This window comes from Anabas testudineus, chromosome 22 (genome assembly GCF_900324465.2).
Source record: "Anabas testudineus chromosome 22, fAnaTes1.2, whole genome shotgun sequence".
Classification (NCBI taxonomy): domain Eukaryota; kingdom Metazoa; phylum Chordata; class Actinopteri; order Anabantiformes; family Anabantidae; genus Anabas; species Anabas testudineus.
Genome location: NC_046630.1, coordinates 18,987,429 through 19,014,170, shown reverse-complemented (window position 1 = coordinate 19,014,170; position 26,742 = coordinate 18,987,429). Strand labels below are relative to the sequence as shown.

The 26,742-nt window shown below is 39.9% G+C and overlaps 1 protein-coding gene across 1 annotated transcript in view; it reads left to right on the top strand.

Moving 5' to 3' along the window:
- The window catches only part of dcc (DCC netrin 1 receptor), a 200,849-nt gene that overhangs the window by 99,855 nt on the left and 74,252 nt on the right, over positions 1-26,742 (top strand). The window contains exons 8-11 of the mRNA XM_026338947.1: positions 16,806-16,965; positions 22,607-22,761; positions 24,617-24,765; positions 24,878-25,016. Of these exons, the coding sequence (XP_026194732.1) occupies positions 16,806-16,965; positions 22,607-22,761; positions 24,617-24,765; positions 24,878-25,016 (603 nt within the window). The remainder of the gene's footprint in view (positions 1-16,805; positions 16,966-22,606; positions 22,762-24,616; positions 24,766-24,877; positions 25,017-26,742) is intronic.

Genomic DNA, 26,742 nt, shown 5'->3' with positions numbered 1-26,742 from the left:
GCAGAGTTGCAATGAATCCTCCAGCAGGGGAGACCAGAATCAGAGGGGTTAGCGGGACGCAATGTTATTTTACATAAGACACAGTACACTGTACATAAAGCGAGTGACACACTGTACATGACAGCCAGACACATCGGCAGGAGAGGAGATGTCAGGGAATGAAAGTTTTACAGTCCGTGAATGCATCACAAAGTAACAGCGCCTGTTAGACTACTGATGCTACAAATGAATGTAAAATTTCTTTCTTAGCATCAAGTCTGCACAGAAAGCCGAGTGATAGGTCCTCTTTATATAATAATATTGAATTCGTACATGATGCTACTACTACAGCGCCCCTTTAAAACCACCAGTCACTGCGTCCACAAGAACCTTCCTATCACTCGTGGACTGACTTAACTTATCATTACTCACTAAGCAGTGCTGAGCAGCAGCTCTCACAGTGTGAGGAGAGCGAACATTCAGGACATATGAGGAGCTAGAAGACAGTTACCGGTGCTGTCATCTTACCTGGCCTTCCTAGCTCCTCTCCTTCCTTCCTTCCTTTCTTTGTCTCTGCCTTAATCACTGTTCAGTGTGTTGCTGCTCCCCTGAGCCAGCAGCACAGATGGCAGCACGCACATCCACTCATACACACACAGAGAAGCATTAAGAGGGTCAGATGGTTGGCGTTATCGCTTGGTTACTATCACCACGGGAACTGAGCATCCCAGCAGGCTCACAGCGGCCAATCAAACATTCCCATGAGAATCACGATGGGTGTGTGTGTGTGTGTGTGTTGTGTGATTGTCAGCATACCACCTTGTTACCCTTGACAGTGTCAAGGCCTCTTGATCCTCGGAGTAACACACACACACACACACACACACACTTATTCTATGCTTTTGTTCCCTCACTTCACTCACTCTACGTACTTCACAGCATTTATACAAACACATCTTTCACTCAGGTAAAATAAAACCTCACACACACAGCGTAGCGGAGTGGTTTAATTTACACATAGGTTCCTTCTAACTTAATCATTACCTCCCTGGTGGTTACGCTGAGGCAACAAACCACTTTGACTAGGGTTAGAGAAAGATTGTGGTTTTATTTAAAGGTTTAGTAACATGTAAAGGTTCTCTATCCAGACCACAATCTTTCTCTAACACTGTAGTCACAAAAAACCCATGAAAGACACTTTATCTGGGACGGTTTAATTGGTACGTTCAGCATCACTGTTTTTTGCGACTTTCTGTTTATGTTAATTAGTATCTTCATTTTGTTAATAGAGAAACTAATCTGTTTGCAATTACCTCCCTATCAACTGCAGCGTCCCAGTTGCAGTTGAGTTCTTTTTAAGGGATGGGGGATTGTAAAATAACTATCCTCAACAGATAATGTCCTTCTTAAAGAATTTGTATTCTTCTTCCCTTAGTCCCCCAAGGTACAGTTCTACTCTCTGCCTCTTTTTATTCAAACCTACCAATGTTCTGCCGTGTGTTTGTGATTGAGAAGAGGTGAGAGTATTCAGTGTGTATCATCTCCCGCTCTCTGTGCGTTTTACAGTCTTCTCAGTCCTCCTCTCTCACCCTCTCTGCAGTGCAGTCTCAGTTAAATCCTGGTCTGGATCAGATCTTCAGGCTGGATCATGATTTCAACCTCATACTGCTAATTTCAAAGTCTTTGGTCTCGTTTGTCCTTCTTCTGAACCTTCATTTGTTTCACCTCATCTTTCCCTCCGTTCCTTTTTCATCATCTGTCCGACGACCGGGTTTCATTCGCACTACGCCTGTTTTATTTTCTCACCTCTCAGTCCTACCTTTCATCTTCTAACTCTAGCTCGTCTGTCTTCATGACTCTCCATCTCTTTTCTTTCACACTTTCAACTTTCCCTAATTCACTTCTTCCTTCTGTTCCCCTCCTGTTTCACCACTTCTGTTCTTTCATTGCCTTCTTGTTCATGCTCCTTCCTTTCTTCCCTGTGTCTTTTGTTTCCTGGTCCCTTGGTTCACCTTTGTTTTCTTCCATCTGTCTTTTATTGTTCTTCCATGTTTGGGACTTTAATTGTTCCCTCTCCTCTTTGTGTAATTGCTTCTATTGTACTTTAATTTGTGTCCGTCCTTCTGTTTTTTTCCATATTTCTATTTCCCTTTCTTTCCTTTCTCCCTCAGTCTTCGAATGACTCAACCTTTTGGTTCAATTTGCAGCAGCTTCTCAGCACGCTGTCTTTCAGTAAATAGGTTTGGTATTTTTATTGAACCTTAGTCTTTCAGTTGCAGTGTTTCTCATCTTGTTGTCAGTGCTGAAAGAAAACCTGCTCTCCTTTGTTTTACCATTTGAGAGTTTGATTGCTGTGAATTGCTTCATGGCGACTGGACTGTTGGACGTGATGTGTGATTGGATACTTTTTTTTCTTCTTTTCTGATTGCACACAGATCCAGTGCAAAAATTATAAAAATGGAAATTAAATTCCCACCATGTTCCCTTAATAATGGTAGTCTAATAGAAGAGAAAGAAATGCTATGTAAATTGCCACATAATCAATGCTTTAAACTCATTCTGATTATTACTCATAGCCTTTAAAGGCCTCTGCTGCTTTGACTGATGGGCAGCTGCTTTTTAGGGAATATTAAATAGAAGAAGAAGAGAAGCAAAAATCTTTTTACTAAACCTAACTAAGTTGTCTTTGTGCTTCAGTGTAACCAAATCATGATGGTTCCATTAATGTAACCATGTGCTACAGGTGCTGTAGCGAGGAAGTCTTGGGTGGAAGATAAAACAGAAATAACCAGTTTGTTTCCTGTTGCAAACCAGCAATGTTGTAACTTCATTTGAACTCCAACCACCATATTTTCCCTAAACCTAACCCATGTGTTTTTGTGCCTTCAAATATGGTAGTTCTATTAAGCACTTACTGTGCATATTGAGAGGCTGTACATGTAGGTTAATAAGTACAGATAATAAGTCATTGAATAGCTTGATTACATCTAAATCAGGTAATTCCACAGACACACATATGGGTCATGTGAGAGATAGTAACAAACAACTTATACTGTCATATATGTTGCAGGACTTGTTGACCATAGCAATTAGCTGCACTTCACTGTAACGCTATTTTTCAAAGCTGTATCCAGATCGACCAGAGAATGAATAAAAAAAAGGAAGTTAGGCGCAAATGATCTAACATGTGGTTTAACTCCATCCTGGATTTATGCTTTCTTACTTTTAGGCTACAGCAGCCTCTGCCAACAAGACGTGTCAGGTTGTGTGTTGCCTTAGAGTCCAAAAAAAAAAAGCCAGCAAATCACTCACTGCTGGTCACAGAAAAGCTTGTTGCTGTAAGTGCACAGTAATAATGAACGCAGCTCAGACGATCATCTTCTCGTTCTTCTTTTCATGTGTTGACAGCTGGACAGTCGGAGGACAGTGTTTAGAGAGATTTTATCACTGTATGATAGACAGTGCAGATAATTACTGTAGTACTGTCTGCACAAATGCCTGTGCGTCAGAGTATATCAGGATATTACAGGTGGACAGTGATCACTGAAGTGCTGTGTTTCTGGGAGAGACTGGGTGACTGATGGTTTCCATGTCACTCCATCACGCGCACGGTGAGAGTGATCATCCTCTCATATGTTATTGTGCTTTCTGTGTTACTGGTCCCCTGGTAGTTTATGTGTGAGTAAAGATAGTATTTGTTGTGTTTTGTTTGTTTCTGACCATCAGTCCTGGGGGACGTTAAACTGGGTCACTGTATGTCTTTGTGTGTATGAGTATGTCAGTCAGACTCGGGCCAGTTTCTCTTTATTCTGTTTTCCTTTTTTTTTTTTTTTTTTGAATGGCTGAAAGGTTTTTCTACACACACAGAGAGACATGCATGCACAGCTTTCCTTGTGTTTTTGTCCTCCTCCTTCTCTTTTCTTTACAGTATCTCTATAGTTTCAGACTGTAACAACAAGTAAACCAGTATAAGCACGAGTACACTGGGGGTGTCAATTTAGCCAGCTCTTCATATTATATTTGCACTGTACAAATGAGTCAAAGGGATGCCTTCAAGTCAACAAATGCTGTTTGTTCCTTTAACATAACTAAATGCTATCTTTATTAAAGTACAGTACTGTTAAAAGTCTTAACTGTTAACGGTTGATTCAGATTTGGTAGTTTATTGAACAATTTAGACAGCTGTTTGAACTTAAATGTCAAATATCACATACATATTTATTATTTTAATAATAATAATAATAGTTATTATTATTATTATTATTATTAACATTCTTGGTAGTAATAGTAACTGAAGCACCAGTTACAGTTTTTCAGTTCATCTGAACTGTGAACTGCTCATACTGAGAAATAGATAGTTCGGCAGTTCTTCTGATGGACCCACTGTGTAATAAACTAGCATGTTAAGCTGCTCCCAGTGCAATATTCTTTATGTTTTGAATGGTTTTCATACAGTAGTTTTTACTAATGTGAAAATCTATTGTATGTATTAGCATGATTGCGTTAAACCCTTGGCTGATTGCTGCCCTTTGAGAAAAGAAATGCCTGCTGGAGGTCAAAGTACAGTCCAGTATCAGCCAAAGTTGGCTACAGATGCACCGACCGTAGACCAATACTCCCTTCCAAAAGTATTGGAACAGTGAGGCCACTTCCCTAATTTGTGCTGTAGACTGAAAACATTTGGGTTTGGCATCAAAAGATGAGAAACATGAGACACAAGATCGACATTTCAGCTTTTATTTCCAGGTGTTGACAACTGCATTTGTTATACAACTTAGAAGATAACACCTTTTCAGTGTACAGCAAAAGTACCATTTAGTAGGGCTTTGTACTGTTGGCAACAATTAAAGCCCAATCTTTAAAGCCTATTAAACACAACCTTTTTCTGTTTGCACCCAATACATGGATGTACAGGCAGCTATCAGTGTATTAGTTTGATGCTGAGAAATTTTTAAAAACCTGATGATTCTCAGGCAAGTTCTGCAGATTGTTTCTATGTTTTTAAACACATTTGTGGACATTTTGCCAGATTCATTAGAGCTAATGAATATACACTGCCCACTTTATTAGGTACACCTCTACAATCTGTACTAAATTCCATTATGTTCAGCGGTCTTTAAAGCTCAACATAATGCACAACAATTCGACTCCACTATAAACTTGTAGAACTCATGGCAGAGCTGCTGTGTTTGATTGCTTTAAATTGTACTTATTAAAGTTGCCAATGAGTTACACTGAATTTAAAAAACTTTGTGTGTGTGTGTGCTCAGATTAGAGTGAGCTAGGGGTCTAATTTTTGACACAAATTAGCAGCAATTTGGCACGGAGGATTTTAAAGTAGCATAATTGGCTCCCTGAGCTAAGTGTCCCAACCACTGATGACTGTGTTGATAAGCAGTCAAATTACCATGCGGTGAATAACAGCTTCCTGTGTTTTTAGAACTCCCAACACATATATGACCATGGTTTTTCTTTTCGCCTCACATCTCGCTTAATATAATTGTGGACAAATAACCAGCCTTTTTTATCATTCTGTTAGTGCAGTTTTTGTTATAGATGCCCTTCAGCCCCAGGTGTTTCCATATTCTTGAATTTGACACAGATTTTTTTGTTTGTTTGTTTGTGTTTTCTCATACTGGACTTAAAGTTCCCTCTCCGGTAGGGAGGTCCTGCTTGTTATTGACCCATCTAGTCACCTGGTCTTCCTCCCTAAGCAAACCTTTGGCTTAATGTACTTACCTTTGGCTTAAACATTACTTTAGAAATCAGATATTGACGCAACTGGTTATTACTAATGTCGCCGTGTGTCTCTTACTGATGCAATGGGTTACCTTCAGTGTCGGTATGAGACCCCAAAGGACTTGATATAGCGTCAGTATCTGACACCCTGGGAATGAAAACAGGTTGACTATATGGTATATTGACAAAAAATTCAGAACGTCTTCCAGTAAGAAAGAGAGAACTAGGTTTTCCACGTCATTTCAGTTTACTGGATTAGTAGAGATAGAGGGATAAAGAAGAGCAACACACCAGAGAGAATGAGAGAAAATGCAGTTGCCCAACACAGTTTTGTGGGTGGGTGCTGAAAGATAGAGGAACGATATGGATGGATGGACGGATGGGGGAGAAAGGGAGAGAGATAGAGGGGGAAGAGAAAAGAGAGACTAAGAGATGGGAGGGTCAAGCGAAGGGCAGGGCGAGTTTAGAGACTGATGTGGAGAGAGAGAAAGAGAGAGAGGAAGTGTGTCAGCCATGACAGATTTGTATTCCACAGTGAGCGTCTGACCTTAGCAAACCCATCACGCACACACACACACACTTTATCTCTCACACACAGAGAAATGCTTTTACTCTGTCACCTCCTCTCCTGCTTTCTACACACACACACACACACACACACACACACACTCTACCCCCACTCTACAAGAGTGTGTGTGTAGGAGGTGGATATGGGGTGAGTAGTGTGGGGGTCTCTGTCTGTTGCCATGGTGACTATAGCCTCCTCTTCTCTCCCATGTGTGTATGAGAGACAGGTAGAGATACATATTAAGTGTTTGCCTGTCAGTGCAAAAGAAGACCTCTGTGTGTCTGTGTGTGTGTGTGTGTGTGTGTGTGTGTGTGTGTGTGTGTGTGTGTGTGTGTGTGTGTGTGTGTGTGTGTGTGTGTGTGCTCTGTGCATTGCTGTTTGACCAAAACATGCGCACACTGACAGACAGACAATAAATACAAAATAAACAAGTAAATTCAACTATTATCCTCCTTTGTTGAAAGTCCACATAGATCGATCGGCGTGCTATGACGCTGCATCAGGTTTTACTTCTTCTACTGGAGATATGACAGGTGAATGCAGCTTTCACAGCCGCATCTTAGCTGTTAAAACTTTATGTAAAACCCCACTTTGTGGCATTTTTTAGAAGCATATAAACTATTAACATACCTGCTTTAAGCTTTCATTTTGTGTTTGCTAATTTATTCCCCAACAGCAAATACAGTTGACATGTCCTGAGCTGATCTAAATGATCAGTATGAAATAAAATAGTTTGAAATCCAATCCTCACCAAACGAGGACGTGTTTCGTCTCAACCTGCACGTGTTGCAGAACTGCTCTCCTTCAGCGCCGGGCTCTCTAGTGCAGCTTTCTGCTGCCTGGTAGGGTGAAAATTAGAGTAGTTTGAATGTACGACTGGATGGATTCACCAAGATTAAGTAGGATACAGGCACTATTACGATGTCTCATATACTATACATAATTATATTTTATTGTAGGTAAATAAAACGAGCCCATCAGATAACAATCTATATCAGCAGATACAAAATATTAAAGGGCTTTGGTGCAAAGCAACATTTCAAGTCCTTGCCTAAGCATTAATCTTAGTAAACGTAGTTCTCCGTTCATTTTAAAAGCATCTGTTGCTTTTTGAAATGACAGGGTTGCGTTTTTGCAGCGCAAACATTTAGAACACAGATGACTGACACTTGTCAGTCAACCACGTCTCTTTCCCTCCTCCATTCTCTCGCCTTTCTTCTTCCACCTCTTCTTCTTCCTCCTCTTCCTTGTCATCTTCTTCCTATCCTCCACGTGTCCCTCATCCTCGGCTCTCTCTTCACGTCCCTCCTCTTCATAACTAGCAGTTCATTTATTTAATTTTTTTTCTCCCTGTGACAGACAGGTGCCGCTCTCGCTCTCGCTCCCTCGCCTCCAAAACAAAACAAAACAAACAAAGAAAAACAAATCAAGACACGGCAGCGTTCTGTCTGCTCGAGTGTCATTTCAATCCTCAGCTAGCAGCAGGCGGTGACCCGGTGACGCCCTGAAATGTCTTCAAAGCGCTTGGAGAGGAGGATTTAATGAAATTCAGCTCAGTAACACCTGCATGATATGTAGAGAGAGAGAGAGAGAGGGAGAGAGGATGGGGGGGGGATACAGCGGCTTTTGAGAGTTGAACTACGTGTTTATACTGTATCTATATGTTGGACAGCATAGAGCCAGTACAGCTATTATACAATAAATATGATCCACTGTGTCTGTGAGCCATATAGCTGGCAGGATCTGATTACACTTATCATAATCAAATTTTTTTCTATGTTTTTGGTACAAGGCCACTTGAAAGTTGGTGTTCCCTGGATTTATTTATGCAGCGAGTCGGCTGTTTTTTCCTCCGTCGTAAGAGGAACTGTTGGAAATAATATTGGGTTTTGTCCAGATGAAGACCGCTAATGCAACACTCTGTTCATCAGCATTTATTCATACAGTAATAATGTGGGTTTATTTATAGATCATGTAGCGACGAGCTGAAAGAAAGAAACAGCTGAAAGTGCTGAGGTGAGGCTTTCACACAGTGTCCCATTCAGCAGACTTCCCAGGGTCGAGTTTGTGTGTGTGTGTGTGTGTGTGTGTGTGTGTGTGTGTGTGTGTGTGTGTGTGTGTGTGTGTGTGTGTGTGTGTGTGCGTGTTTTAGTGCAGCACTGTTCTAGACTGTCAGGGAACAAGAAACAAAAGCTAGTTAGGATTAAGTCACTTCACATGCAAACAGATTATTTTTAACTGTACTGATTTACATAAAATATTATTGAACTCAATTTTTTTTAAATTTTCAATGTAAGTACTGTTTTTTAATTTAGCAAAGCCCCACTCTGGTCTAGACCTTGAATTCTGAGCCACAGTACTGGGCTCTGAGCTCTTTTGAAACACGGTTGACCTACACTCTGCACTGTCCTTCAACGCCTCGCCAGAGCTGCTCATGTTGTGCCTTCTATACAGACGCAGTGGTACTTTCCGAGGGTAAAGCCTGCAGACAAAGTGAGAGAAATAACAGATTTGTGGAATATGATATTGGATTTGTAGACGTCAGGGAGCTGCTACCAGTACGATGGGGGGGACTGTCCACAGTGTTGCAGTTCCATCTTTGTAAAGAAACCATGAAGCTTCTTTTAATTGATGTTATAACTTATTTGACGGTTAGCAGCAAAGAGACACAAAGGCAGACAGAGAGAGATAGGAGGGGGGCATGACATGCAACTAACGTTTCCAGCCAGTCAAACTGGGGACTGTACAGCCGTGCAACCATTCTGCTACATTTGCATCATCAGCACAAGACAGGAAGGCTTGTCACTGTATGTATATATGTAGTATGACAGTACTTTCTGCTGGTAAATTCCTGTTGATGTCATTACTACATACCTAGATCAAACTAGGTATGTTGGTATGATTCGGATCGTTCCTTATTTATTTTTGACAGTTTGGTTTGACTCGCGGCTATAGTTTGGTTTCTCCATCACTGCCTCCTCTTAATAGTCATTTTTCCACAGCATTCTCCTCATCTGGCATCAGATCAATCTTCTCTCTCCACCATTAAAACCCCATCTTTCTGGTCCTGCATAAAAAATTGCCACAAAGAAGAGAGAGAGAGAGAGGGAAGAGGAGAGGAAACTATTTATCTTCCCTCCTCTCATAGTGCTGATGTTTCTGTGATGTCGGCCTTTATCGATCGGAGAAAGTGGAAGGTCATTGTGTGTGTGTGTGTGTGTGTGTGTGTGTGTGTCGGTGTGTATGTACGTGCATGCCTATCGATCGGTTAGAGGTTGGAGGTTTGTACCTCACCACCTACGCCTAAAAGTGTCACCATGCTGTGTGTGTTGGTGTGTGCTTCTATGGGTGTGTGCTGTCACTTCCAACATTGATCTGCTTTGTGATGAAACACCTTCCCATCAGCCCCTTCATAATCACTCAGCAGGAGCGCGAAAGAAGTGTGTGTGTGTGTGTGTGTGTGTGTGTGTGTGTATAAATGGACTCACACTTGTGTCTTTTTGTGTCTTTACTTTCTCCTCAGTTGTTGAATGAACCCTACTGTGAACAGGACCTTTTTAAAATGTATTTCACAGTATTTCAGTCCAAGTACACACATACTGTGTATTAAATAGTGTACAGATTGTGTACGTGGCGGTTTACGGGACGAGAGTACACAAGCTGCGTTTCACTACGTGGCTTGGTTTTTAACATCACCATTTTGTGCAGTTTCCGTGCGAGATCATCTGGTGCTTGTAATATTGTGTAATTCCTGGACAATGTCAGCCTTTGCCCAGCTATTCAGGGAAACGGATAATTACTGGACACTAGTAATGGATAATTACTGGACACCTGCAGATAGGGCTTGTTAATGCAGGGTAAGGCACGATTCTTGAACGGCTGCAGCTCAGTTGACAGATCTTGAACAACTGCAGCTTGTGCGTTTTCAGGGCACTGGGTAATCCCTGAATGGCTGCAGCTTGTGCTCATTTATGCAGGACAATGTGTAATTCCTGGATGGCTGCAGCTAGTGTTCATTCATATAGGGCAATTGAAAATTTCTGGATAGCTTCTGCTTGTGCTCATTTATATATGGCAGAGGACACCTACGCAGGCTTGTTACTATAGGACAGTGGGTAATTTCTGGCAACTGCAGCTTGTGCTGGTTAATACAGGACAGTGGATAATTCCTCGATGGCTGTCATAATGCTCATTTCTACAGAGCACTAGGTAATTCCTGGACAACTGCTCATTTAGACAGGACAAGTTGGAATGTATCACATTCATGACAGCGTCAGTGGATTTGTCCTGGACGGCTTGTGGTCATTTATACGAGGATTTGCATAAGAGCTGGTCAGCTGAGGTTTGGGCTGCTTCATAAATGGCAATGGGTAATTCCTGGAAAAATGGCGCTCATGTTGGTTCACACAGGGCTGTGAATAACTCCTGAACAGCCACAGCAAATGCTTGTTTACAGAGAAATGGATGATTCCTGAATGGCAGCTGATTTCCATGTTTATTTATAGAAAATCGTGGAAATAGATGTAGTCAGCTTGATTATTTGGGTGTCTGGACAACCAATTTCAATTTAAAGATCGTAGCAACCAAACAAACCAAAGGCAACTCGCTTAATGTAAGAAAAATATTGTTAAACATTTTTGATCGCAAGGCAAAGACGTGAAAAGCTGAGAGATGCAGTAGAGAGTGTGAGGGGAAGAACTAAAGCTGGATAAATCTGGTTTCACAAAGTCATTACACTGCGGTACGGCAGGCAGTGAAAAACATTACGAGTTTGCCATCATACATTTCCTCACTTGTCCAGAGAATCTGAAATGCTACTGGTCACATGTTGAACTCACTGAATTAAAGGACATCATTTTAAAGCCTTGTAAGATGCGGGAAAAAATGATCCCCAGCTGCAAAACGTGTGCTACGTTAAAGTCAGAACAGATCATATGAAATCAAAGGTGCTGCCATGTCTGATTTTTACTCAGTCACTGGTGTCAGTAGCAGCAGTGGCAGTGTAGGTCTAGGTAGAATAAGCCCAGTGTGTGATATACAAATTCTTGTTTTTTCCATTCGGTTTGTTTTCCCCATTCCTCCCTATGCCTGGGTCCAACAGTGTCCTCTATTTCCATAGCAACAAAGTCATGTTACGTAAGGTTGTGCGAGATGCATTTTCTTTAGCGAACTCATTGTTTCGTCTGTCATAGTAGGCATTTAGACACCTCTCCACCAGAGCCCACTCAGCCTGCGTCTGGCTGCGCTCCGTCGTGCCAGACAGCAGCCAGATGAAAGACCTCGCTGAATGTCACCACTAACAAAGGAGCTTCATTTAGAGCTGGTATGACCAGTACTCTGTCTGACAGTGGATGGCGCGTTTACTTCCAGAGAGAAGAATAGATGGATTTTGCTTCTCCACCGGTTGAGCACCCCATCTGTCACAGCTAAATGTCCTTACCTCTTAACAATAAACATTCAGTACGTGCTGCCAATTGAGTACTGCCACCAGCAGTTTGACCAGGTACACTTAGGAAGGAAACATGGAGTTCTTGCAGCCTGAGTTATTCTAACAAACCAAAGGCAATCGAAAATTAATTTTCACAGACAATGCTGTCTGTGAAAATACATTTTAGATTTAGAAGTTGATATCATCTGTCTTGTGCTTTAATTCAGCTTTGCCTTCCTGATATATTTAACTAAACCCAGTTACATTTCCAAACCAAAGCTTTTGACTGCCTAATCAGAACCATGGAAACATTAATTATGCTTTAGTTGTCATGGGTAGAAAGTTTAGAAAAATCATTTCGATGTTGTCTTTCACTGTCTTTGCTTTGTTTGTCGTTATCATTTTTTCTAATTTGCACGTTGGTGAAAATTTGTCTGTATTATGTTGATACAGAAAATGTAATTTAAGTGGCACTGAAACTGAGATCTCTGAACACATACAGTATGAAGTAGAAATGTGATTTTTAGGGGATATGGTTCAATGGCAGTGATTGTGTTTTCAGTCACTTTACACCTGCCTGACATTTTATTGTCGAACCTGTGATGAATGTTACATGATGTTGTGAGGCACAGAGGGACTGAAATGTCCAAGCTGGTTGAGGGATGGTTGAGACTAGCATACACACTCTGATACCCCTGACATGGGAGTTTTCTTGTCTTTCATCTCTGAAGGAGGATCACTGCTGCTGTGTTTCTTTTGAAATAACGTGGGAATTCACAAACGTGCTGTACAGGACTCGGTCTTGTCAAAAGTCGCTTTCCGGCTTCCTGCTGTACTTTAACTAATGCTACTACTATGCTATGATCACACTGTTAGGTCTGCTCTCTAAGGTCACCTCACTGTATGTGTGTGTGTGTGTGGGTGTGCGTGCACTGATGATGGTCTCAAAGTTTGCTGCGTGACCTGCATTTCCTGCTTTCACAGTAATAACACACAGGGAACACCACATTACACAACAGAAAAAAAAAAAAAAACACCTGGAATTACTGCACTTTAAGACGGAGCTTTTACTGGAAATTACACAAGCATGCACGCAAAGGCACACGCGACACACACACAGCTTTCAGTGGAAATGAATGTACACACCCAGCTTTCAGCGCAAATTACTGCAAACACGGGCACACACCAGTCGGGAGCAGCACAGACACACACCGAGCTTTCACAACAAATTAGAAAACGCGCGACGCTCCACGCCACACAATGCCTCTGAAAACTGTAAAGGAACAGTTCAGCATTTAGGTGAACCATTTTGTTTTCTGACTTCCATTGAGGCACAGAAGATGGAGATCTGTCTCATCTATTGTATATAACTAGCACAAAGATTGGAAGCAGGGGGAAATGATAGCATAGCACAGCATCCAGGATGCACGGGGGGCTTGTTAACAATGAGACAAATATACATTTTTTATTTATGGCAGAGAGGAAATACACAGAAAACTAAATGGCTCCAGAAATCCCTAGCCTATTATAGTGTAGTGTATTTGGTTTGACCTGCAATGTCTGCTCCTTTCTCTGTGTGTCTACGTGCCTTTATCCAACTTTCATCCATTAAAGTCATTTTCTACATTCAGGTCAGTCCGGTCACACACACACACACACACACACACACACACACACGCACACACACTTGAGATGTTAGAGATTTTACTCAGCCACCCACAGCAGTGGAGATTTACAGGAATAAATATCCATTTTAGAGGAATTTAAAACTAGAGGGCACAGAGGGTGTGTGTGTGTGTGTGTGTGTGTGTGTGTGCCGTACAGACGTTTTTAACGGCAGCTGGCTGAAATGAGCCCTGAAATTGAGTGCACAGAGAGAGTGAGAGAGAGCGAGGGTGCCGTAGCTGAAGCAAGTGCATAAGCGTAGTGTAGCGTCTTCTTCTGCATAAATAGAGGTTAAAAAAGAAAGAGGAAGACGGCAGGGCAGAGAGGGATAAGGAGAATATTTATAGGCAGAATGTTAAGGAGAGAAACGTTCAATCATCTGTTCTACATATCAGGGGTCCTCTTAATGTAATGTATACCTCTTGAGTACTGCAGAAATAGCAGTCACATCAATAGATTAAATGGTAAGCAGTGATTGGCAACAACTGCGTTATGCAGTAGCACAAACCCTCACAAACCCCCCACCCCCCACCCCCACCGTCCCTCCATAAACTTATGCCACTCCTTTGCCACCTCATGTCAATTTGTCTTGATCCGCCACTGCAGGAAACATGCTGTACTTCCCCCAGTATCTAGTCCCTAAGCCTTGGGATGTAACTCTAGCACATTTGGAGCCTCCATCGTTGTCAACACTTATATACATACATCCGTAGAAACAAGGTCTTGTCCATTATAATTCTCCAGTGTCTGTTTACTTTAATAGCACACGCGCATAAAATCAGATTTTTCGCCTGTAGAAACCACCGAGCTGACACCAAACACCCCTAAAGATCAGTCAGGCAGCAGAAACAATATAAATGCAGAGCAGCTTGTTGAAAATGGACACAGTGATGGAAAAACACGCGGAGGCTGTGTGTGTGTGTGTGTGGGTATCATCTGACGCCGTGCAAACCGCAGTATAATTTTCAGCTCCTTTTCAGATTGTTTCCCCAGCTCTTCTTCTGTGGTGTCTGTGGCTCTATTGTTTAGCCTGCCCGTCTATTTGCGAGTGACGCTTTACTGCTCGGCGTCGCCTCAGCTTTTGCGGCCGGGTCACCGAGCAGGAACGAATCCGCCCTCCACACCCGAAATCTCATCTCACAGAGACGAGAGGAGGTGTGTTAACACTTCTTCTGTTTCCATCTACTCCTTTTTTATTCTTCCCATACCTCTTCCTCCATCTCTATTCCTCTTCTTCCTTCTGTTTGTTTCTGCACCCTGCCTTTCCTTTCCATACCACCAATAGGTCCAAACCACCTATTTGAGTCCGTCCATCTTAATCTTAATCTTTTTCTCCATATTTTCTTACTCCTTTTTCTCTTTTCACCTTGCCCCCACCCCCTTTTACTTCATCATGTTTGATTATTGCTTTTTCCTCAATTTCCTTTCTCCTATTCATCCTCTTCTAACTCCATCATTTTCTTCTCATCACATCTTAAAGTGTGAAGTGTCTGCGTGTGTGTCTGTGTGTGTGTGTGTGTGTGTGTGTGTATTCAGTGAAGCTTTATTGACATGTACAGACAGGCAGAGGCATTTAAAGACTGTGCAGAGAGTCACGACCTTTGACCTTACGGATAAATTGGATTTCTCTCAACTTATGATGGGGCAGAGGAGGAGCAGCGGAGGCCGTTTGGTTTTAGATGATTCGTTTTCTACTGGGAGTTTTTATGTTTTGAAAGCTAATATCTTCCCATAATTACCCTTCACACACACACACACACACACACACACACACACACACACACACACACACACACACACACACACACACATGGTTGCTCTGGTTTTACATTAGCAGCCATTTGGAGATTTCACTGAAATACTGAAAAATCTGAGCAATCACAGAATAAATTAGAAAGTAGTATAAGAGCCTGTCATTAATCATTGTGTTTTCATTTTCATTGTTGTATTCGCATCAGTTTATTGAAAAATCTGCATATTCAGGAAAGCATTTGCATCCTGATCATTCTGATATAAATGAATAAATGATAAACAATTTGTGGTTTACATGTGCTATTTTTGGATAGTGATCCATGTGGTAATAATGTGGAGTTTAGTCAGATTCTGCAAAAAACTCCACTGAACAAGTTGAAATGACAACTGATGTTATCCCCTCAGCAATATCACTCGAAAAAAAATGGTGACATAAAAATGGAAGAAGAAGTAAATACATGTACATAAAAATGTATTGAATGTAATTTCAAAGTAGAGTAAGGTTCAACGTTTATTAATAATTAATTTATTAATGAATGCAAGTATTTTATTCCAGTGGAATTGCTGCATCACCAGATTCTCTCAGAGCAACGTAAATTCCCACAGTTTTGTTGTATCCAAACTGTCTTGGGTGTCTGGACCAGGACAGTTGGAAAAAAAAGCTTTGACAGCTGCTATGGCTGCCTAGTTCGAGCCTGAGCCCATACTAGATGGAAAGCTTTGACTTTACTAGCCAACGGATAGGTACAGTAACATTTTCAAGCCACTAAATATCCATTGGACCACAGTTAAAGTAATCATCAAGAAGTAGAAGGAATGTAGCACATGTGTAGGTCTGTCGACAGCCGGTCAAAAACTGAGTGACTGTGCAAGAAGGGAACTAGTGAAGAAGGCTTCCAAGACACCCTTGACTTATCTAAAGGGGTTATGAGCTTCAGTGACTGTTGCCTGGGTTCTTCACCAGTCGAAGCTTCAAAAGAGAGTAGTAATGATATTCAAGCTCATATTAATTCTCAGCTAGAGTTTGCCAGGAGGCTTGTGGGAGACTCTGAAGTCAACTGGAAGAAGCTTCTGCGGTCTGATGAGACCAATATTTAGCTCTTTGGCCATGAGACTCGAGGCTCTGGCTGGTGAACAAGCCGACTGATACTAGTTAAAACCAAAACCCCATAAGTCAAGTTCTGAGAGGAGCACATTTTTAATCAGTCATGAATAAGATCACAGTATTCTGAGCTGTGATTTAACATCAGAGCAGGCAGCACTCTGCACTTTCAGATGTTTATCTGTTGATTGATAACTAAACTCTTCAGATGCTCTGCAGCTTTTTCTTCTTGCCTGTGATCTTCTTTACCACTCTTCTTTCCTCCTTTTCTTCCTTCTTGTCTCTTCCACGTCTTTTCTGTTTGTTATCTGCTCATCTCATCTGTCATTTGCTCTTTTTGTTTTTTCTTTGCAACGCCTCCTTTGCTCCCCTCCTGCACCCTGCCCCTGTCGTCCTTCGTCCTCGTCCCTGCTTCCCCTTACCTCCTACCCTCTTCCCCCCTTCCCCGAATGAACTCTTAACAGAAGCCACACCCACTCAGTATAGGCCCGTCCACACACCTCCTCCTCTCCCTCCTCCTGCTCCTTCTGGCATCCCTTTGACTTACTCCTCCTCCTCTGATCCCCCACCAGTGTCCCCCAGCCCAGGCGTTGCCCTTCCCTCTGCCCCTCGCGACCTGGTCCCTGTCCTAGTGTCCAGCCGATTTGTTCGACTCAGCTGGCGCCCCCCAGAGGAGACCAGAGGACCTGTGCAGACCTATGGTGTTTACTACTCCCAGGATGGAGTCGAGAGGTAAGACAAGATTTTCTTTTCTTTGTCTGTGCTTGGCCTAAAATGGTTTCTGAATCCTTCCTCTCAGTCAGGATGTGGGCTGTTTACTTTTTCAAAGGTTTCTTTAATCTTTGCTTTTTGTTTTCCATAATTGCTGCATAATTGAATGTATTTTCTTTACCAAACAAACTTAAACAGTCTGTGAAAGAAGTATCACTCTTTAATTGGTCTTTATCACTGTAGACACAAGCAACCATGATGAGAAGTTGCAACCAGAGTTAAAGTTTTTTTTAACAGTTAAACACCAAATCATTTAGAGACCAGTTATAAAAATCATTATGCTGACTTCAGACAGTTAGATGAACAAATGTGCTTGGAATATATATTTATTGGCATGTGTAAAGTGAGTTTGTAAAGTAAAAACAGCAAAGACCTGGCAAAGCATCACCATGAAATAAAACCAGTATCTGGTGATGTCTACAGTATGTGTTCCACAGTACCGGCTGTATCTCAGCTCAGTTCAGATGCTCCAGTCTCAGAAGGCTGCATTTGTAGACCCATTGCATCAAATGCAGCAGAGAAATGCAGCCTTTTCCCCCAAGCAATGAACAATCCACCTTTGGGGACAATGCTGTACCAAGGTTTCCTTGCTTCTTTAAAGGATGTGGCCACTGATTTGAGACACAGCTACTGACTGCAAAGCAACTGCAACAATCCAATATTTGAGCCCCTAAAATGCAATGAATAAAAGTAGCTGTAAACTGAGCTACACAGTTCAGCCAAGATTTAGACTATACACATACTGTTCATTGTATGCGAAATCCCCCTGAGGTGATGTACAGAGGCAAATTGAATTGTGTCAGTATCCGACTGTATATAGAGTACACAATAGCAATGTTATGTAATATTTAAGTCTTGTACGAGGAAACTGTGATGGTACTGATGGCATTGAGTTGTATACTAGCAGTTTGTCAAAGACAACACTTTCCTTTGATCATAGCTCTGCTGCACACAGCAGTTCTGAACATTTAGTTGAAAAAACCCTGGTTGACATATTGGCGAGTCCCTCGCTGATGTTAAATGGTAACCTCTGACAGTCGGGGCTTCAGCTGAAGGCTTTTACATCGAGGCTTTTTAGCTTTCTTACCTCAGGGACAAACTGGCCTGCAGCGCTTTATAGCTTTGAACGGTACGCTGGGCAAAAGAACCACTGAGGTTTCATAGGGGGAATGATGCGACAGAAAGATACTGTCAGTCCTAATGACTGAAGGAACAGAGGCAGACGTTTTGTCAGTTCTAATGACTTAGAGAAAAATACAGAGATGAGTTTTGTCAGCACTAATAACTTGGAAAGAATGAGATGGGAAGGAAAGGAGGAGAGAGACAGAGAGAAAACAATGACAGATTAAAAGAGAAAGGGAGATGGCATGAAGGGAGCGAGAGGATGAGTTTTTTTGGCAGTTCTAATGACTTCCAGGAAATATGTTTGTAAAATAGGAGTAAAGAAAGCAAGAGCGAGAAAATAATTAAATTGGTGTTTAAAGGCTTTTATTCAAAGGCTTTTGACAGTGTAATTACATGTAATAACTCAACAAGATGTTGTACTGATATGTTAGTGTAGTCGTTATAATACGTCAGTGGTACTGTACCCATTTTTTCTTTTTTAACTTTAGCAGATTCATCTAGTTACAGTAGTGCTGCTCATGGAAAAGGTGACATGGTAAAATAGCAACAATGGCAGCTGACCATTTTAAAAGTGCAGACTAGTCTTTGCAATAGCACGTCTGGTTGGTGTGTCCTCAAGCAACCCTGTCTCCTGAAAATGTCATTATGGTTATGTATGGTTAAGTGCTCCATGTACTAACAACAACGTAGCTGCAAAGTGTTGATAGGGGTTGAAGGAGGGCACATTATGACAAATTTTCAAATTTCAATAATCAGAATCCTCATTCCTAACAGATGGAATGTGCAGATGGAAATAACAGAACAGGGTGGACACCGATTCCTTCTGACAGAATGCAATTGGTTAGGATTTCTGACTAGTAGTTTCCATGAACTACACTAGAATAATCTAGCAGTTGTTGATCATTTAGGATCAAAGTGGTGGGCCATTTGACAGAAAGTCCATAGAGACCAGTAGCAAGAGCAGAAGCTCGGGTTTTCACTCCAGTTATGTCTTCTCACAAAATTCAGAATGCAACTGGTTGTTTTTTTGGCTAAACATCTAAACATTAGAGTTGTTTGTTTGTTTTTTTGAGTGTACTTCTCTTTAGAGGCTTTATTGGCTATGAGCAGTTTCAGTTGCCATTAATCTAAGACAATTATAAAGTTAGATATACAGACTACAGATATTCAATTCTCTTCAATAAGTCATCAATTTATTCTTATGGCCATGTCATGGGAGGTTGGCTACAGTTCCATGGACCTTAAGTGTCGGAGTAATATGTGCAACTGTAGTCACAGGAACATCAAGCTGCTTGGAGATGGAGATGATGCAACTTAAATGCTATATCTAATTTAATGAGTACATTTTTTTTGTAAATTTGGGTATATATTTTCTTGTATTATTACTATTACTATTTCAAGTTACTTCAGTGAGCTTTGTGTGTTTTTCCTTTTTTAACAGAGGGGTACCAACAATTTTGTATATTCAGTCAATGGAGGAAATTTATCATTCAACAGTGTGTGTGAATGACTTGGATACATTGGTCAATGGGAAAACAATTCAGTGAATTCATAAAAATAATTAATTAAACTTTTGAGAATGTAATTATAAAAGATACATTTGTAATTTTTGGGGTCCCTCATTCACTCCTGAAGATGGATTTTGTCGATACTGCAGTTCAATACTGCATCACGCGCCTTTTGCTAAAGGAGATGAGAAAACAGATGAAATATGAGAAATACAGGAGGGCAGCGAGAGAGAGATATAAAAACAGACAGACATCTGAAATGAGACAGAATGAGTGAAAATTGACGCAGAGAAACTCTGTGGGTTATTTGTTGTATGGCAGACCGAATGACATCAGAATATGGCCTTTGAAGGGCAAACAGAGTTCACACTGTGTGACAGAATCAAACCTGCTGGTTAACTCGACACCCAGCCCGGCCTCTATGCCTTTTACTCAGCAGCTCAGAGGAAAATATAGATTCATAAACCCTGTGAATGCCTCTTACCTTTCATATTTTCTTTAACCTTTGTGTCTTGGGGCCGTTGCTCCTGATTTTGTTTCATTTGTTGTTCTGTCAGTACGGCTGTCCTTTAATTCACAGCCCGGGACACCTAACAGGTACATGAAATTGACTGTGGACATGTGTGATCTGACAAAATGTTAGAAATGTAAGTATTTTACTGTTTGTTGTGAATGGTTGAATGTTTCCGAAGAGTAAAAAGTGACCAAATCATGATAAAAATGTGTTTATACCCTAAATTCATGAGTTGTCTGAGTTTGTTTGCAGTAGACTTGGGAGAGAGCCCAAGCTTGGAAACCAATTAGTGGCTTGCATTAAGTGGTTTTACACAGGTTAGAATCACATAAAATGGGTTACAGTTAAGGTAAGAGGTGATGTTATGGTTATGTGATGTGTACATTTATTGAAAAGCCAGTGCTATTTTTGAATACGTGTTAAATCTGACGGGCACCTTAATTAAACACATAAGGTAATTTTAAGGTGCAAATGAAGAGGAAGGTAAAGGGTTTTTACTTATAAAAATCTTTATTCAAAGTATAAACGAGACATCTGACCCTTCATGATCCTTCAGTTAGTTTATTTTATTGTTTAGTTAGATAGTGCTTTGTCCCAACTCAAATACAAATAAATCCCAGTTGCTGATGGCATGGCTGACAGTAAAGTTCAGGTTTTAGAGTTGTTGGTGGTTGGTTTTGGTGGTTCCTGCCTGGTTCCAGTTGTCCTGCTAATATAGGCTAAACATATCTGGACACACAGGGATAATACTGACATCCATCTTCTCATCTGAGTCTGAATCGGAGGTGCTGGAACTTATTTTAGCTGCCGGGCACACTGATTGCATTCAGCTTCTTAAAGTCTCTCCATCACAGTCATGCTGTCGTGTTTGGGTTCATCAGGCCTGTACAGTGAGCGAAGTTGTACTGACTGACTGCATCTGGCAACACTCGGATAAAAAATGTGGGTGAAAGGGTAGACTTTGGCTCCTTAATAAAAAGTTATAGCGTTTTCACCTTTCTGTTTGTGTAGAGATTAAACTGAGCTAGAATGTCTTAATCCTGAGCTTCAGAGGTGTTAGAAGGTGTATTGTTGAACTTCTTATTTTATCTTTGTTATTAACATCTTTATTAAACTCTTGCATAAACCTATAAATATTAATCTAGTGTCTGTGTGAGATATGGACAGTATTATCTTATGCTAATTAAATATAAAAATATGTCTTCACTTTATTTGCATCGTTATGCTAATAGCAACACCTCTTGTAAACACACAGACACTAGGTCAATATTTACAGTTATATGCAAAAATGTATGCACCCGTTCACTTGATCCACAGTTTACTGCATTGTAATTTAAGTATGTAAAAGAACAATTAGTAATTAGCTTTTTTTAGGTAACATATGTTTTGGTATTGTACTTCACTAATACCACAATAAATTAAGAAGAGATTCCAGTTTTAGTTTAGTTTGTTTTTTTATACATTTGCTAAATTTAAAATAAAAGTTTCGCCTTCATTTTAGGTTATTGAGTATACTGTAGATTGGAGAAATAATTCCGTTTTTTATTTTTTTATTTTATTAATTTAAAATTAAATTTACTACACACTAAAGTAATTTTTGCATAAAACTGTGTCCTCAGCTATTTTTTGCAAGTGAAAAGTCACATTATCTAAAATGTCAAAACTCTTTTGCTCTTTATGAAAATCTGAAAGATCAGAGTAAATAAGCTGTCCAACTGTAATTTTGAGTATTTTTCAATTCTGAAGAGCACTTTTTTACTGCCTGTTAACAATATTTTTCCAGTTGAAACAGGATTTTCTGTAAGTACTTGTGTGTACCTATGTTTTTGATACAGTACACCTTCCTTAGTGGAAATGAAGGATCAGTTACAGTGAGTGTCTGTTTTTTGTGTTTCTCATTGGCTAAAGTCAAGACAAGAGTCTGCAGTGAAAATCAATGTGAGAAAGATTCTTCAGTGCAGGCAACAAAAGAAAGTTTCCTAGTCGAATTTATAAAGAAATCTAGTTTGAAATGTTGGAATGATATTTTCTCTGCTGAGAACAATCTCCAGAGTGTATTTATTATCTTTAGGACCATGATATAACTAGTGCAGCTGTCGCTTAAGTTTAGTTTGTTTGTTAGTTTGTTAGTTTTTTTGAAGATTGGTTGAGGATTGAGAGGCTGCAGAGGTGCTGTAATCTGAGGATTAGCTGCAGTCACTGAGGGATTACACAGATTACAACTGATTACTGCTCAGATTATCTACATTATTACAAAGTCAGACTGGGTTCTCTGTTAAATGTGATGGTGTTTCAAAAAGTATCAGTTCCAAGTTTAAAAGTGTGCCATGAAAAAAATAAAGATTATGATAAATTACATTTACAGATAATAAACAGTGTAACTTTGCCATCATCCCTGATGTAATAAAAAAAAAGCTCATAGTTAAGTGAATGGTGTTGTGCTTTCCTGCGTCAGGGAGAGGTCAGTGAACGTGTCAGAACCTGAGTCTTTGGAGCTGACAGTTTCCAACTTGAAACCAGAGGAGAGCTACAGCTTCAGAGTGGTCGCCTATAACGACGTTGGACCAGGAGAGAGCTCCGCCCCCCTGAGGATCACCACCAAACCTGACCGTGAGACACACACACACACACACACACACACACTTACCTAACCATAACCTTTATCATTCTTACCAAATAGATTTCGCTCCTCACAATATTAGGAATTATTCACACATGCAGAATTCTGCCACCAGGCCCTGATGCATCGAAGCAGGCCCACATCATGATGTTTCCTCTACCATACTTTACAGTTAGAATGATGTTTTCAAGATGATATGCAATTTATGCCAGATGCATACTGACACTATAGAATCTGTGTTCCTTGTTTTTTTGTATTGCATCTTTTTCACTTCACTACACATTTCTACGTAGCATATTTTACCATGCTTGGTTTCTATATTGGCTAGATTATAAAATATCCCCTTCCACCCCTTTTTGTTCCAACTGCTGCTTTTGGCAAAAACCTTTTTAAAGATGAGAAACCTGTTATTTAACCATTTCTGCTGGGGAAAGCAATGGGCGATACTATCAGTCCAAAGAGTAAAGAGTCTTCTTTCCTAAAGCCTTTTTTTTTTTTAAACATAAAACATGTTTTATTAAAGGAAAATATATATATATATATATTTTTTTTATCCTGTTTATCATCATGTACATACACTCCCCTGTCAGGCTTTTGAAGGTGGTCAGAGTGATTTTCTCTGGCTCTTAATTTTTCAGATTGCTCTTCATGACATTTTGTGTAATTGTTGGGCACTTGACAGATGACTTTGTCCTTGGTCTGTTTTAATTCTAAAGACATCTATTTAATTCTCTTATTTTCACTCTGCAGGAGTTTATTTCCTCTGCCAGCGAAACAAGTTATTGGAGGAAAACTCAGTGTAGAGATAATCATGAATGAATAACAAATGCATTATAATTATAATTATAATTTGAATTTTTGATGCACAAATGTGTAAACAAATAACTGTTATGTTGCAGCTGATAACATTTTATGCATTATGTGTACAGCCATGCGGTCAATCCATATTATTACATGATCAGTGAGTTTGCTGATGCTATTTTGCATCAATAATCTGTATCTACAAAGTAACTCAAACCTTAAAACTGTACTTCAGTAAATATACGTAACTTATATCACAAAAAAAACAAACCAAAAAATACACATGACATGCATGACATGCGGAAAGGTTAAACTATTATAGCTGACCAGACATTAAGGACCAGCTAGCTTAGCAACACTAAGAATACAAAAAAAGAGAAGCAAACCACAGATTCAGCAGTTAATGTTCAGTTTACTTGCCACAAAGAAAAAAAAAACCCTGATGATTTTATCTTGCAGAATCAAGCGATTTTGATTCATAGTAGATACTCAAAGACAAGATACATCATTTGCTGTCAGAGCTGCAACCATTTGTTTTTAATGTGTCTTTTGTTTGTCCCGGAAATTTACAGAAGCGCAGCAATAAATCATCACCTGTTGCAAGTATCCTTGCAACAGGTGATGCAGTAATTCTGGGCATGTTCCACTCAAAGAAATGTCTGGCACTGGAAAAAAATAGAACCTCCACTTTTTCAAAAGTAATATCCAATAAAATTATTATTATTATTTAGCAATAATACTGAACTGTTTTCTGACCCACCAAAGCTAAGAAAAGATAATAGGTTTGAAATATGCCTTTATTTCTATGTAATCTTTAGTACTTGTTAAATATTATTACTTATTTAAAACATGAAATCTATAGATTGAAGCTGGGAGAATATTGGGATTGAACACTAAGTCACTGTAGTAATGACAAGTCTATGAAGCAGTAGAAAGGTGTAATAGTAGCTGAGGTGTCACCACTTGGAGCGTGTGGAGAATAATAGCAGTATCTGTATTTAGGAGTGTGTATATCAGCATTGTGTTTTATCTGTGTTTCTACAGTTCAGGTTCCCAGCAGGGTGGAGTCTCTCCGGGCAGAGGCTCTGTCTCCCACCTCCATCCAGGTGAGCTGGGAGCCTCCCACCCAACCAAACGGCCCCATCCTGGGCTACAGACTTCTGTGGACCGAGAGCCCGTCCAGCAAGGAGCAGGTCAGCCACATGGAACACAAGGGATTAATATGGAGGTTTATTTAAAATGTCATATAAATCATTTTTGCTCTGACTTTTTGAGGTGTAACTACCTCTGCATGTTTGTGTTCAGAGTGTGGAGGTGAGCGGACTGAACTTCAAGATGGAGGGACTCAATAAGTTCACAGAGTACACAGTTCGGGTTTTGGCGATCAACCGGTATGGACCGGGCACCACCTCAGAGACCATTAGCGTAACAACCCTTTCAGACGGTAAGTTCGAAGTCTCCAGGTCGTAGCTTGATGTAGTGTGATGAAGTTGTTACAGTATCTTTTTGAGCCAACTCAGTTTGATTAGTTGCTGCTTGTACCTATTCTTGACCTTTTATCAGGTTAGCAGGGGCACAGCAGCTGCGTTTCACCCGTGCTGTCCTAACAAGTAAATCTTACCATGATGAATTCATTCATTTTTTGAATGAAGTTATTGTTGTATTGAAAAGCTGGGTCTCGCTTCAAGAGCACCACAAGTTCTAAAATCTATGCTCCTGCAGAGTAGGGAACATTCAGTGGTTACAACAGTGATGGATTACTAAAGAAGTACATCTACTAAAGCAAAGCAGTCACGCAGTTTCTGTCTTTTCCTTTCCTTTTTTAATTAATTCAACATTTCTCCTCATCTTACCATTTTACCAACGTTCTTCCCAAAGCTAGTACCCCTTGCTATCCATCCAAAATAGTGAAGCATGTGTATATCAGAAATGCTGAGCTCTTTAGTCCTACTGTCACAAAAATAGGGGAGGCTCAAGGCAGGGGTGACCGGAAAATAGATAGATAGATAGATAGATAGATAGATAGATAGATAGATAGACAGATAGATAGATAGATAGATAGATAGATAAATAGATAGATAGATAGACAGATAGATAGATAGATAGATAGATAGATAGATAGATAGATAGATAGATAGATAGATAGATAGATAGACAGATAGATAGATAGATAGATAGATAGATAGATAGATAGATAGATAGACAGATAGATAGACAGATAGATAGATAGATAGATGTAGATACATGTACATAGATAGATAGATAGATAGATAGATAGATAGATAGATAGATAGATAGATGTAGATAGATAGAGAGATAGATAGATAGATAGATAGATAGATAGATAGATAGATAGATAGATAGATAGATAGATAGATAGATAGATGTAGATAGATAGATAGATAGATAGATAGATAGATAGATGTAGATAGATAGAGAGATAGATAGATAGATAGATAGATAGATAGATAGATAGATAGATAGATAGATAGATAGATAGATAGATAGATGTAGATAGATAGAGAGATAGATAGATAGATAGATAGATAGATAGATAGATAGATAGATAGATAGATAGATAGATAGATAGAATAGATAGATAGATAGATAGATAGATAGATAGATAGATAGATAGATAGATAGATAGATAGATAGATAGATAGATAGATGTAGATAGATAGATAGATAGATAGATAGATAGATAGATAGATAGATGTAGATACATGTACATAGATAGATGTAGATACATGTACATAGATAGATAGATAGATAGATAGATAGAAAGATAGATCTATCACTCCCCTATATCTATATAGGGGAGTGTCAAAAGGACACCACACAAACAGCCTGAATACAAAAACAAAGTAACTACCAGAACGGTGGGCAATAAAGTAACAAACAAGAAAATTAGGGGTACAGAAACAACAAAGAATCACTGTACAAGGGGGCAAAATCCAGGTGTTTACGCCTGGATCTGACTCAGACAACTCAGAACATAAAACACTTTGGTTTGAACCCCAAACATATTGGAACTGTGAACAGGTGTGTTTTGTTGCCCATGTGTGTCCTTTTACATTGATTATTTAATCAATAATAGTTAAGAAGTGTAGCCAACAAAGCCAGAGAGCTGTCTATGGGTAAAAAACAAGCAACTGTGAAGCTGAGAGAAG